General features: G+C 49.0%; 1 protein-coding gene and 1 non-coding gene across 2 annotated transcripts in view; one reads left to right on the top strand and one right to left on the bottom strand.

Annotated features, from left to right (window-relative positions):
* Positions 1-2,432: 2,432 nt before the first annotated feature.
* TRNAC-GCA (transfer RNA cysteine (anticodon GCA)) lies at positions 2,433-2,504 on the bottom strand. The gene has a single exon. It is a non-coding gene; the product is annotated as a tRNA-Cys (tRNA).
* An 894-nt stretch (positions 2,505-3,398) lies between these two features.
* The window catches only part of LASP1 (LIM and SH3 protein 1), a 63,525-nt gene continuing 53,546 nt past the window's right edge, over positions 3,399-13,377 (top strand). The window contains exons 1-2 of the mRNA XM_074224071.1: positions 3,399-3,615; positions 12,618-12,712. Coding sequence (XP_074080172.1) covers positions 3,547-3,615; positions 12,618-12,712 — 164 coding nt within the window. The 5' untranslated portion in view covers positions 3,399-3,546. The remainder of the gene's footprint in view (positions 3,616-12,617; positions 12,713-13,377) is intronic.

Raw genomic sequence — 13,377 nt, 5'->3', positions numbered from 1 at the left:
GGTGAGGGGGAGGGTGTTCTCCCAACTATAGCTAAAAAAAAAAAATTCAGCCTTGTTTTACATTTTCAACTCCTTCACCTAAACCAAGTATATAGGGTGACTTTTCTTTCTAGGACACACCACTTTATCTTCATGTTGGCCTTCTGTGGCCAACATAAATAAATAGATAGATAAATAAATAGATAAATAAATAAAATATACATACAAGATATAGACAAAATATATGCACATCCATAAACAATTTATGTGTAGAAATATATTTTATGAAATATTATAAGTATATAAACATTTTATCTTTATAAGCCCTCTTCCATTGGTATGGAACTGTCCTTTTTTTGGTGGAGATGATTACATCTTTATTAATAATCTATGTATATAGAGCTATAATCTAAAAATTGTGTGTGTCTGTGTGTGTGTGTGTGTGTGTGTGTGTGTGTGTTTTTTGTGTGTCTGTAATGGGTAACTTGGTGGTGCTGTGGATAGAGCACTGGGTCTGGATTTGGCCTTAGATAAAATGAACTGGGGAAGGAAACAGCAAACTTCTCCAGCATTTTTGCCAACCCAAAATGGGGTTACAAAAGGTCAGATGTGAAATGACTGACCAAACTTGTTTCCCCTACAGAATATAAGCCCCCTGGGGGGTGGGGGGAGGGAAGTAAGATTGGGGAGGAAATTGTAAAACATAAAATTAATAAAATCTTAAAAAAAAGAATATAAGCCCCTTGGGGTCAGGAACTTATTTTGTCTGACACTTAAAACATGCTTGTTAATTGATGTGTCCTGATTAGTCTTTATTGCAATGAAAAGAGTTAGAGGAGGAGACACATAGTAGGATTGCTACAGGTTCTTCTCCTACTTCTCTAAACTTGGAAAAAGACCCAGGGCAGGAATAGGGAAACATCCCTAGGTTTCCAGGGAAAGTAATTCTTGCAATTCTCAAAACTCACCAGTAATATTGTCAAGGGAGCAGGTGAAAAGTAACACTTAAAGGGGTGGAGTTGGTGGTTCAGAGGAATAATTTCTACCTCCTAAAAGATATCAGTCATTTAAGTTCTTTGGAGACCTTGGGGAGTAGCAAAGCAAAGGCATTTGGAAGGATTAGGAATTTTTTTTTAACAGGGCAATTTTAGCTACTCTTTACTTTAAATTTCAGAAATCAGGTCCCCACAGTTCTGCTGGCTGTATTGGTTCTCCTTATAGGGTTTTTTCCCCTAAAAGAATGGGAGAATATCTGGAGGAGATTAATTTTTTTTTTCCTGCCGTTTGGGTGGAAAGTGAAGTAATGAGAATGGAAAGAATGCAGCATCACATTCCCATGGGCCGGGTGAGAGATGACTGTCTAGTTCTGGATTTAAAATAAGGCGGTTGACCCCTAACCCAGGAAACATGCTTCGCTCCTTCCCTTATTTTTTTCCTTTTTTGGGGGCAAAAAAGGAGTAGGAGAAAGGATAGTCATTACTGTGGATTGTTTAGGGTTCCTCCTCCTTTATTTCCCCTGGATGATGAAAATATTAATAACCATATAAGCAGTCCATTACAGCATTTTCCTTGACTGTTTAACTTTTACAGAAACTTTGTCTCATCTCCACCTCCTGTTTTCCTTCAAGTCTTAGCTAAAACCCACCTGCTGCCTTTCCCGGTCTTCCCAAATGTATGGCTTTTCTCCGGAGATGATTTCCAATCTATCCTGGTTTGTATATAGTTGTTGCCGTGTCCTCTCCAGCATTAGAATGGAAGCTCCCTGAGGGTAGATACTTTTTAAAAAAATTTCCGCTTTCTTTGTATCTTCATTGTTTAGCACCGGGACTGGCTTAAAAGGCCAAAGGGTCCCGCTCCCTGCTGTCTCCCTGATCCGTCGGTGGCCCCTGCACCCGGAGGGCCCTGGAGCCCTCATGACGTCGAATTCCCCTGCGTGTCCTAGTGCCCCCACCCTGCTGTCACGGTCCACACCTGGGCTCAGGGAGAGATAGTGCTGCCCGGTGGGGCGCGAGGGGGTTCCTAGGGCCCCGTTTACGATGCAGGGAGCCCGAGCGGGGAAGGAAGTGGAAGGGGCAGGGGAAGCTCGCCCTTTTCTCCGGATCCCGTGAAGAAGCACAGGGCCACAGGGAATGGGGGCAAGGAGGCATGGCCCCCGGCTGCCCGCGCTTCTCCAGGTTCTCTGGGCCGGGCCCCGAGGTCCTGCGGCGGACCCGCACCCGCACGGCAGCCCAGACACGCGACAGCCTCGCTGGATTCCCGGGCCCGGGACGGAGCCAGGCAGAGAGCTGGTCTTTCAGCGAGACTCGGCGCCCAGGCTTCGGGAGCAGGGGCAGCGCCCGGCGTGCTTTCCTCTTCTCCCCGGACCCAAGGCGAGCTTTTAAGGAAGGCATCGTCCTCCAGACGGGGTCCCGAGGAGAATAATTAATAATTGTTGGGGAAAAGAAAATTACCGAAGGGGGCACCCGGATTTGAACCAGGGACCTCTTGATCTGCAGTCAAATGCTCTACCACTGAGCTATACCCCCGGCTCCGAGAGTTGGTTTGGTAGTAGCTGCTTTCAGCTGAGGGAGAGGGTCTGAGCGGCGACAGCGGCGGCCCTGAGAGTGGGCGGGAGGGGCGAGCCCGGGCTCCTGGAACCGGGCTGAAGGGGCTGCGCCGAGGGTCCCGCGCCAGTCCTCTACCTGAGAGACCGCGGCCCCGACCTACAGGGCACACGCCGTTTGTCTGAGAGGCTGCGAGGGGGCACCCCGAGTGTGTGTGTGTTGTCCGTGTGTCTGGGGTGTGCTGTCTCTCTGTGTCTGTGTACTGTCTCTTTGTGTCTGTGTCTGTGTGTCCTGTCAGTGTGTTGTCTGTGTGTGTTGTCCGTGTGTCTGTCTGTGTGTCCTGTCAGTGTGTGTCTGTGTCTGTTTGTGTGTGTGTGTGTGTGTGTGAGAGTGTGTGTGAGTGTGAGAGTGTGTGTGTCTGTGTGTGTGCTGTCAGTGTGTCTGTCTGTGTCTGTGTGTTGTCAGTGTCTGTGTTTGTGTGTCTGTGTGTGTCTGTGAGTGTGAGAGTGTGTGTGTCTGTGTGTGTGCTGTCAGTGTGTCTGTCTGTCTACGTGTTGTCAGTGTCTGTGTGTCTGCGTGTGTGTGTTTGTGTGTGTCTGTGTGTGTGCTGTCAGTGTGTCTGTGTCTGTGTGAGTGTGTGTGTGTGTGTGTGTGCGTGAGTGTGTGCGTGAGTGTGTGCGTGCGTGTGTGTGTGTGTGTGTGTGTGTGTGTGTGTGTGTGTGTGTGTGTGTGTGTGTGTGTGTGTGTGTCTGCGTGCCCGCCCACCCGGGCCCTGGCTCTCCGCCCCGCCCCGCCCCCGGGGCCCTTCTGGCGCGCTCCCGCCCCTCGCCGGGAGCGCGCCTCGCCCCGGCCTCCCCGCCCCGCCGCGGCCCCTCCTCCCGGCGGTGTTTATTAGGGAGCAGGGCGGAGGCGGAGGCCAGTTCCCCGGTTGCCGCCGCCGCAGCCCCGCCAGCCCGGGAGGGACGGGAAGAGGGAGGCACAGGACGGACCGGCCGGCTCGGGAGCCCCCGCCCCGCCCGCCAGCATGAACCCCAACTGCGCCCGGTGCGGCAAGATCGTGTACCCCACGGAGAAGGTGAACTGCTTGGACAAGGTGAGCGAGTCGCGGCCGCGCCGCCCCGGGCAGCCGGATCGGCGGGTCCCGGGCGCGGGGGGCGGCGCGCGGGTCCCGGGCCGCGGGGGGCGGCGTGGCTGCGGACGCGGGGGGCGGCGCGCGGGTCCCGGGCCGCGGGGGGCGCGGCGTGCGGGGTGGCTGCGGCCGCGGGGGGCGGCGTGCGGGGTGGCTGCGGGTGCAGGGTGGCTGCGGGCGCGGGGGCTGCGGAGGGGCAGGGCCCCCGCGGAGGGGCAGGGGCCCGGGGCCGGCCCCAGCCCTCGTCCCCGCGCGCCCCGGGCCCCGGGCCCCGGGAAGGAGCCGCTCCCTCCATCGCGCCCAGCGCCAAGTAGGCGGAAGCGCCGGGCCGGGGAGGGGGCGGGGCGGAGGGGGTGCACTGCCCGGTCGGGTGTCCCCCGGGCCCCGGGCTGGGCTCGCACCCCCGCCCGCGTGGGGGAGGGTCTCAGGCCGGGGGCCACCCCGCCCCGGGGCCCCCTCCCCACAAGCCGCGGGCTGGGGCCGGGGTCGCCCCTAGGCCCCTTGGATGTGCACTTGGGGTAGGTGGAGATGAGCGCCAGAATGGGGGTTTGTCCTCAGGTGGGGCCGGGGAGCCTGGTCCTAGAACAAAGACTGAACTGATTGTTCTGGGGGTTGCTGGTCGGGGGGCTGTGGGGGGCCCGGGCTGTCTGTGCTGAAGAGAAACCTCAGAAACTAGCGGGGCCAGAGGTGGCCTTGGGAGAAAAGGTGGCCATTTGGAAATGCCTCCACATCCAGGCCTTCACCAAACCCCTCCCCTCCGTCACCCCCCACACCTTAACTTACTCATCTGATTCCCATTAGTCTTTGGGGGGTTGGGTGGGGAGGTGGAATGGTTGTGTTTCCAGTTCTGGGTTCCTCCCTGTAACTGTATTGAGGAAACCCAGCGTGTCCCCACACTTCCCTTCCCTCGACCCTCCCGCCCACCCCAAGGCTCCGGGGCCACGTCCACCTGGCGACCTTGGAAATGTTTCTTTTCCTTTTGTCCTAGTCCCTTCCCTTCAGTCCCTATCTCTTCCCCTTCCCCCTTCCCCCTCCTCTCCCTTTTTCAGGCCTGAGTGTCCTTGTTTTCTGTTTTTTTGCCCCAGAATTGTTCTTTGGGGACTGGGGGAGGGAAGGGGCAGCTGGGCCAGACTGGGATTTTCAGGCCAAGTTTGTTCAGGGATTTGGTCTGATTTTTGTTTTGGAAGGCCAGGGATAGCTCACTGAACACTTTGTCTCTTCCCCCTCTCCTCCTCCCCCTTCCTGCTCTTAACTTCCTTGCTGTCCCTTTGGTCCCTGAGTCAAAGGGTTGAGGGGAAGAAGTTCTCTGTTCCACCAGAACTTGCCCTTGGAGCTCTGGAGATGGTGTGGCCAGGGTACCCCTTCCAGGGCCCTGGAAGCGGGGGAAACTGGGAGAAAACGAATATTGAGCCATCCATCCCCACTTCTGCCTAGCAGTGGGGCTAGGGGAGTGAGTCCAATACCTCATTGAATGGGTGTCCAAGCTTAGTTTGGACACCCCAAGGGGAGAGCTCTAATGAGAACTCCTGAGGCCCATTATACACTAGCCATGCATTTGAGGATGTGCCTAGGAATAGGGAACACTTAAGAAGGAGTGAGGGCAGAAAGGAACAGAACATAATGAAAAGAGGGGCTAGGTTCAAATGTTGCTTCTTACAATTACTGCACTGTGACCCTAGGCAAAGACCTGGCACTTTCCTGGGTCTTAGTTTCTTTTTCTGTAAAGCAAGGGCTTTGAACTAGCTGGCCATTAAGGTCCCATCTCTAACTCTGTGCACTTAGAGTTGGGAGGGTATTTTGGAGAGGAAAGGGGAAAGGTGGAAAAGGGGTACCAGGTCATGTCTCTTGAAGATGTGCCCACTTTATACCCTACTGGGCCACAAGGTGCTCCAGCTTCCTTGCAACTCAGCCAGTTTGGAGCAACTGAGAGTTTGAGGGGAGAGCCTGTTTTGCTTGGTGAGTAGGAGAGAGGAAAAGTGAGGTCAGGAAGACAGACTACCAGGAGGTGCCCCGTCTTCCTCCTGACTCCTTGGCTGCCCTTCCCTGGTGCTCCCTTACTTTGACTGGAAAGAGGGAGTATAGGTGGGCACTACTAGGTTTGTCTTTGGGGAGTCTCAGTCCCTCTTCCCCTCTCTTTCCCCTCTGACTGAAGCCAATCTCTATAACTGTTTCCTCCAGGTCAAAGCTGGCATGGAGATTCTACCCTCTTCCCTTCCCACCCCACACCAAGTACAGAGGTGGACTTTGAAGTAGGTCAGGAGTTGAGTGAACAGTTGAAGGGATCTTGACTTCCTTAGTGCCCAAGTGCAAGCTGTTTTCCCCTCCCTACTCCAAGGCGGGTCCTTGAAAGCAGCTGGACTTGAAAGCTGGCATGGAACAAATAAATGCCCAGCTTCAAGGCATAACACAGTGAATATTTTGGTTCCTGCAGAACAGGAGCTAACTTTCCTAAACTCCACTTAGTAGAAAGTAGGGGAGGAGGGGGCATGCAAAAACCCTTTAGGTTCTTGGCTGCTTCCCTGATTCTCCTTCCTGTTGTGACCTGTGACCCCACGGAGTCTGTCTTGTACACAGAGACCCACAAATAAGATACTTTGAAAGGGAGGTAATTTTTTTTTTTCCTAGCTGTGGGTAATTTAGTCTTAGAGGCAGAGGAGGGGACAGGATGATCTCTGGAGAGGAATACTCCCTCTCTTGCTCTGCCTTGTTTCCTTGCCACAGGAGTTCTGTCAGTTCTCTTCTAGACCTTAGACCATGGCCAGGAGTGTGGCAGAGCTTTGAACACATCTAGGGGTAGAAGGGACCTTGTACCTCCAGTGTGCATTTCTTTTCTTCTCCCTCCCCCTCAGACTTTGGGCTCAAATAATGTGAAAAGTTTCAGAGACAGTTTCTTAAATGCAAGAATATGAAAAAAGTAGATTATCCCTTCAACTTCATAATTCTGATGGAATCTATCTTCTGGGTAAGGGACAAAGTAAAGAGAGCAAGAGTTGTTCTTGGGGGTACACTAGGTTGGAGCACCTACACTTTTAAGTACCATTCTCTTTTCTTCTCTCCCCCTCAAATCCCTTTCCATTTTCTTCAATGTAAAGAGAGTGAGAAGAGGCCTTGTCATTTTCTGAGTCTAGGCCTGGAGAATGGGTTGAGATCTGAGAGACAGGGACATTAATCATTCTTTATAGTAATCATTGTTATTGTAGTTACTGGTTGCTTAACAAAAGCAACTGGTTTGGATAGGTTTTCAGTCTTTTATCTAGATTTTTCTTGAAAGCTAAGCCAGATTGGTTTTCTGAGGTTGAAGGCATTGTAGGTCCTGGAAGGGGAAGTAAAATTTGTTTCCTGGGGGCAATGGGAAAGGGAAGGCCAGGCCTCATGCCCCAGCTGTGAGTCATTGCCCAGCCAAAGCAGTCTACTAGGTGCAAAGTATGTGGTAAGGGGATTCCACCATCTGGAAACTTGAGACCACAGAATCCTTCTGGAACAGGCCTTTCTCCTTCCCACAGTCTATTGCAAATTATATAGTGCATTTTTGGTACAAGCAGTAATAGTATTCATTCCAGGGGTGCTGATGTTAATTGGGACCCTGTAGAGCTGTGGAGCCCCTGTCACAAACATTTATTATTCTATTGCTCTGACTGTCACAGTGCTAGGCACTTTAAAATAATGTCAAAACAGGTTGTACAGGAATATTTGAGAAGTCCTGAAGCTACCATATGTCCTTTTTATAGAGTGAGACCCTGGGTAGGAAAGATTGTGGGGCGAGGGGCCTTTAATAGGTCTTCTGACCATTTGCTTTACTCTGAGGAGCAGCATTTGAGTTCCCTACTAAAAGAACCAGAAGGAAACAATGAACTCAGTCTTATGTAAGGAAGGATTTGTGTTCTTTTTCTAGAAGGACTTTGCACCCTAAGAGTCATGGGACTCTCAGTTCCTAAAAGTCTGATACACTTAAAGAAAGGGAAACTACTTGCTTTCTGAAGGCTCTTGGATACTGTAGTATCTGGAGGCAAGGTGATAAGGTGGAGTCTCTTGTGCTGTCCTGTATAGTTCCATGACTGTCTTGGGGTTGTTATTCTCTCACAATAGCCTGGAAGCACTCTCTGAACCTCCCTCCAAAATCTCAAACAGTAGTATCTGGATGCCTCCTGGTTTTCCTTGGTTCCATGTTTTCCTTTTCTCAGGTTACTTTTGAAGGTGTTGAGAAGACCTCAGCCTTGACCCTAACCTAACCTTCTCTAGCCAAATGGAACCAAGAGGACTCTAAGCTTTTCAGATTCCCATATGGGATGGGGGAGAGTTGGACTAGAAGCTCCAGTAACGTCCTCTTTTTTATTTCAGCCTCTTTCTTAACATTTTATTAAAAGGTAACCTGGGGGCAGCTGGGTGGCATAGTGGATAAAGCACTGGCCTTGGAGTCAGGAGTACCTGGGTTCAAATCTGACCTCAGACACTTAATTACCTAGCCGGGTGGCCTTGGGCAAGGCACTTAACCCCATTGCCTTGCAAAATCTAAAAAAAAAAAAAAAGATAACCTGGAAAGAACTGAATAGTAACATCCTGGCTGTGGGAGGTCCTGGTCTTCCCTGTCACTAAGATGGGACGTCAGTGAATCCATCCCTAGCCTGGTTTCTTCTTCCCTTGTGCTTTCTCCTCTCCCCCCCCCCCCCAATTTTACCTGGAAACAAGTAGTGTTCTGCTTAGTGACTGGATATCCTAGAAGGTAGGACTAGGGTAGAGAGAACACCTGGGGGGAGGGGGAGTCCTGGCCCCAAAGTCCTAGGTCACTTGGTGTTTCTGTGTGTGTGTGAGAAAGTGGGTCATGGTCTGGATTTTAGAGAATGTTTTTCCTGGCAGACTTATCTTTGGAGGGGAGGAGGGGCCCCAGGCAGGGGCATTGGCAAAGACCTTCTGACTGGGTGGTGTCAGAATCAGGGCACTGGGCCAATACCTCCCTCCAAGGGGGCTGGAGGGTGGGAAGAGGGTGCTCCCTTCTCCAGGGGACTAAGTTATAACCTGCCCTGTTTTTTCTTTTCTTTCTTTCTTATTTTTTTTTTTTTTATCTTTGGGAGTTAAGGAAGCTGTTCTTGAGCACCTGGTATAAACCAGGTTTTGTGCTAGACCCTGGGGAGTTAAAAACAAGAAGGAAACCAGTCCCTGCCTTCAAGACACTTGTAGAATGATTATAATGATGCTAACACCCATTTCTTTAGAATTTATGACTTACCAAGTATTTTCTATATGGCTTTACTGAAGGGGAGACAGGGTTGAAGTAGGTAGAGGTGAGATTCTGATATAATCAGGTCATTCAATTCTTAATTTTTTACTATTCCCATAGCCTGGAGATAAAGATAAAAACCAGTCCCTGCCTACCTTTCTGGTATTCCCATTCTAATGAGAGATAACTTGGAAATAACTAGATAAATGAATGTACTTTAATAGAAGTTAATCTTAGAGAGAGGCTCTAGCTACTTGGTGGAGTGGATGTGGGTAGGGACCAGGAAAAGTCTCTTGAAAGAGGTAAGATTTGTCGTGAAGGAAACTAAGAAAACTGAGTCACAGAGTTGAAGAGTGAGAGCATTCCAGGAGGCATGTTGGACTACCTTATAAAGGACCCCATAACCAAGAGATGAACATTCTCTGTCTCTCTTTTTTGGAGAGGCAATTGAAGCAAAGTCACACTGTCTGTCCTCCTGACTCCAGAACCAGTGCTCTATCTCTGGGTCATCTAGTTGCCCCAGAAATCTCTTGGCTATGGGAATTCATCCTAATATCCTTGGCTTGATAAAGTTGACCTTTGGTTTTGGTGAGTCCAACCTCCTTAGTGGTATGATTACAGGGGTAGCTGCTTCTCCAAACCTCTTTCTGGGCTTTTTAGGAGACTAGGGATGTCTCCACTGGAGAGATTCCTTTGGATCTCAGTTATCTTCTAGAGGCCTCCCCTTACTAAGCAAATACCTCTGGGTATTGAGGGGCATTTACATTTACTTTCAGGGTATTAGTTAACTGTTCAGTCTTTTGGGAATGGCTCTGGAGGAGAGGGAACTGTGGCAGCCAGAGGTGGTAAAACTGAAGGTTTGACCTTAGGCACACCTTGGCTTCTGGTAGTTGCCCCTCTTTAGCTAGGATTCTCCCTTCTGCCCCTAAGGAAGAAGGGCCACAAAATGTGAGGGAACTGTTTTAGTTTGACCTCCTAACAGTTCTACCTTTTAAATTTTGCTTAGGAGGAAACTGAGATTCAAGGCAAGGTACTGAGGCCTAGCTTTCCTGATTCCCAATGGTAGGGGGAAGAGGTAGTCCTTACTTGCCTGAGGACTAAGAATCCTAAAGGTCGGTGGTGGTGGTGGGGGGGAGGGGTTGTTGGCAGTGAAGCAGAGAAAACTATTAGTGGATTTACATCTCTTTTGTATCTTGTTGGACTCTCTCCCCAGTCAGGAATTTCAACTCTGTTACATTGTTCCAGCCTCTGTAATTCTGGCCTTCCTCCCCAACAGCCTTTCCTCGATTGTTCTGTCTCCCCCTCTTGTCCTTGCTGTTCCTGATCCAGATCCCCTGCAGTGAATATGGGAACCAGGGCAGGGTGAGATGGCCTCCAGGAGACTACATTAGAGATTGGTTGGGGTGGGGAGGGGAAAGAGATAGGGGGTGGTGAGTGGGAGGAAGTTTGGTATTGATAGAGTATGTTAGAGAATTGAAGATGAACCTCAAACCGTTCCAGTCCAATTCTGTGATGCTCAGAGCAGGCAAACAAGCTCAAAGAAAAGCTCCAAAAAAAGTTCTTGAAGCACACAGTCATCCCCCTGAGATGACTTCCAGTTTGTCTCAGATGTATCTTCTATGCATATAGTTGTTTTATGTTCTGCTCACCCCCATACCATATTAGATTATGACTTCATCGAATGACCTTTTGCTTTTTTTTTTGTATTTCCAGAGACTGTCGCATTTTTTTTGTTCAGAAGTATAGGACTCTACTTGACCATTCTGTCCACTATGACCATACTGGGGTTTTCTTGGTAAAGATACTGGAGTGGTTTGTTACTTTCTTCTCCAATAAACTAAGGCAAACAGAAGCAAATAGTTGTATGACCCTGGGCAAGTCACTTAACTTGGTTTGCTGTAGTTTCCTCATATGTGAAATGAGTTGGAGAAGGAAATGGCAAACCCTTGCCCCAAAAACACTAAATGGGATCACAAAGAATCAGTTAGATATGACTGAACAAAGGTGCTTGTGAATTTAGCTGGGACCAAGGTTTCTTTCTTTGGCCATTGTAGCATGGTCTAGGCTCCTCTTCTGTAGCTTCCACCCTACCTACCCTCACCTATGTTCTCTCCCCTGGCACTGGCATAGCTGACTTTGGCTGAGGAATTTTTTCTGTCTCTGGTGTTCTGTATGTTAGACTTTGTGACCTGGACCAGGAAACAAGAATGCCTCTTGTCCTGTGATAGGACAGCCTACTGCTCTCCCTTTCTGGGTCTGGTCCAGGAGAAAGAAGCTGCCCCTTCCTCCCTAGTTGTTGCCTCTTAGCAACTGAGCCTTTTAGCTTTGCATAAACAATTAGTACATGAATCAGTACTTAGACAGGCTGGGGGTAGGATGGGGGATTGACTTCTCCTTCAGGGGACCCGTCCTCCTGGGAAGTATCTAGACTTGAAAAAGTGTTTGGAAATGACACTTTGAACTCCTTTCCCTCCTTCCTCTACCCTTGGCTCTCAGACATTTATTTGGTGTTCTGATTTGTAGGAGTCAAAAAACTAGGCACTGCCTTTCACTAATTCTGTGAGTCTTGTTCAGACTGCTACTTCTTTCTGGGCCTCAGTTTCCTCTTCTGTGTTGTTGTTTAGTCATTTCACCCATGTAATCTTATTTGAGGTTTTCTTGGAAAAGATTCTGGAGTGGTTTGCTATTTCCTTCTCTGACTCATTTTACAGATGAAGAAACTGAGGCAGACTTTTCTAGGATCACAGAGCAAGTAAATATCCAAGGATGAATTTGAATTCTGGTCTTCCTAGACCAGGCTAATAGGGTCCCTTGCAGCTCTAACTTTCCAGGAATCTATGAGAGCCTGGGTAGAAGGGTATTTGAGTGAATTTCCTCTTCCCTTGGGGGTCTGAATACCCAAGTATATTTCTTTCTGCCTTTCTTCTTCTGCCTTCTGATAGCTTCAAGGACCATTTCTGGAGAGGGGTTTTTGGCTCTTACTGGCAAATATATGTATATAGCTTTGGCTATATAAATGGGAGTGTGAATGTACTTGGCAGTGATATTTTTCCTAATGTAGAATTCCCTGCTGTGCCTTCCAACCTGCTCAGGTGTGGGAGACCGGGGAGACTTTTACTGCCAGCTGCTCATTTTCCTGTCTATAGGGACAGATTTAGGAACTGAAGAGACCTTTGAAAGACCATCTATCTACTCCAGGGGTCTGGGAATGTGTTTTCTCAATATTTTAATGTCTGTATTACTTTGTAGTTGCTTTATTTTATAGTCCTTTATGTTTTATTTTATACACTTAAAATTAGAAAGGGGTCTTTCAGGCTTCATCAGACTGCCACAAAAAAAAAACGTCAAGATCTCCTGGATTTAGTCCATTGCTTTTCATGTTGCAGAGGAGGAAATTGAGGCCCATAGAGGATAAATAACAAGCCTGGTCAAGCCAGGACTTGAATCCAGGTACCTTTGTCTCCATGTCCAATGCTATATGCCACTTTGCTAGGAGGAAACCCTGTAAAAAGAAATCCTCTGGGTATACCTGTTGCTCTTTTCCTCAGAAAGTAGCAAAAACTTATGCCAGTGGGTCATGTGTTCAGTGTGCTCTTTTCTATTGAGTGAATGAAAATCAAGGCCTTTGTGCCCTGGAATTGGTTTTGATTTTGGGGGAAGGGAGAAGGGAAAAGGATGCCTACTCCCAGGGAGATAGTCTCTGGGCATTCAGATTTTTGATTCAATCCATCTTCTTTCTCCTTGTCCACAGTATTGGCACAAAGCATGCTTCCACTGTGAGACCTGCAAGATGACACTGAACATGAAAAACTACAAGGGCTATGAGAAGAAACCCTACTGCAATGCGTGAGTATAGGACTCTAGGCATAGTGATAGGGGAGAGGGAGAGAAGAAGGAAAAGGGGGGACAAAGTAAGAGGGGACAAAAAAGAAGAGGGAGAGGGAGAAAGAGAGGAGAAAAGAAGGGAGATGGGGAGAGGGAGAAGAGAAAGGGGCAAAGAAAAAGGGAGAGAGGAGAGAAGGGAGGGAGGGAAAGAAGGGAAGGGCAGAGAGAGGGGGAAGAGAAAAATAGGAAAGGAGGGAGATGGGGAGAAGAAAAAGGGAAAGAGCGATGGAGGGAAAGAGGGGGAGAGATGGAGAAAGAAAGAAAGAAAGAAAGAAAGAAAGAAAGAAAGGGGGGAGAAAGGGAAGGGGAGAGAAAAAGGAGGGAGTGGGAGAAGGAAGAGGAAGAGATAGGAAGAGGGAGGAGAGAGAGAGAAGGAAAAAGGGAGAGAAGGAAAAGAAGAAAAAGGGAAAGCAAGGGAGGAGGGAGGAAAAGAAGAGGAAGATAGGAAGAGAGCGAGGAGAGGGGGAAGAGAAAAATAGGGAGAAAGGGAGAGAGGAGGAAAAAAACAGCAAAGAAGTGAAGGGGGCAGAAAAGAAGGGATGGAGAGAAGGGGAGGAAAACTAGAGACAGATATTATTTGAGCACGAACACATTGAAATAAGAGCACATTTCTAGAGGAGAGTATT

This window comes from Macrotis lagotis, chromosome 2 (genome assembly GCF_037893015.1).
Source record: "Macrotis lagotis isolate mMagLag1 chromosome 2, bilby.v1.9.chrom.fasta, whole genome shotgun sequence".
NCBI lineage: Eukaryota > Metazoa > Chordata > Mammalia > Peramelemorphia > Peramelidae > Macrotis > Macrotis lagotis.
This window is presented reverse-complemented; position numbering and strand designations above follow the sequence as displayed.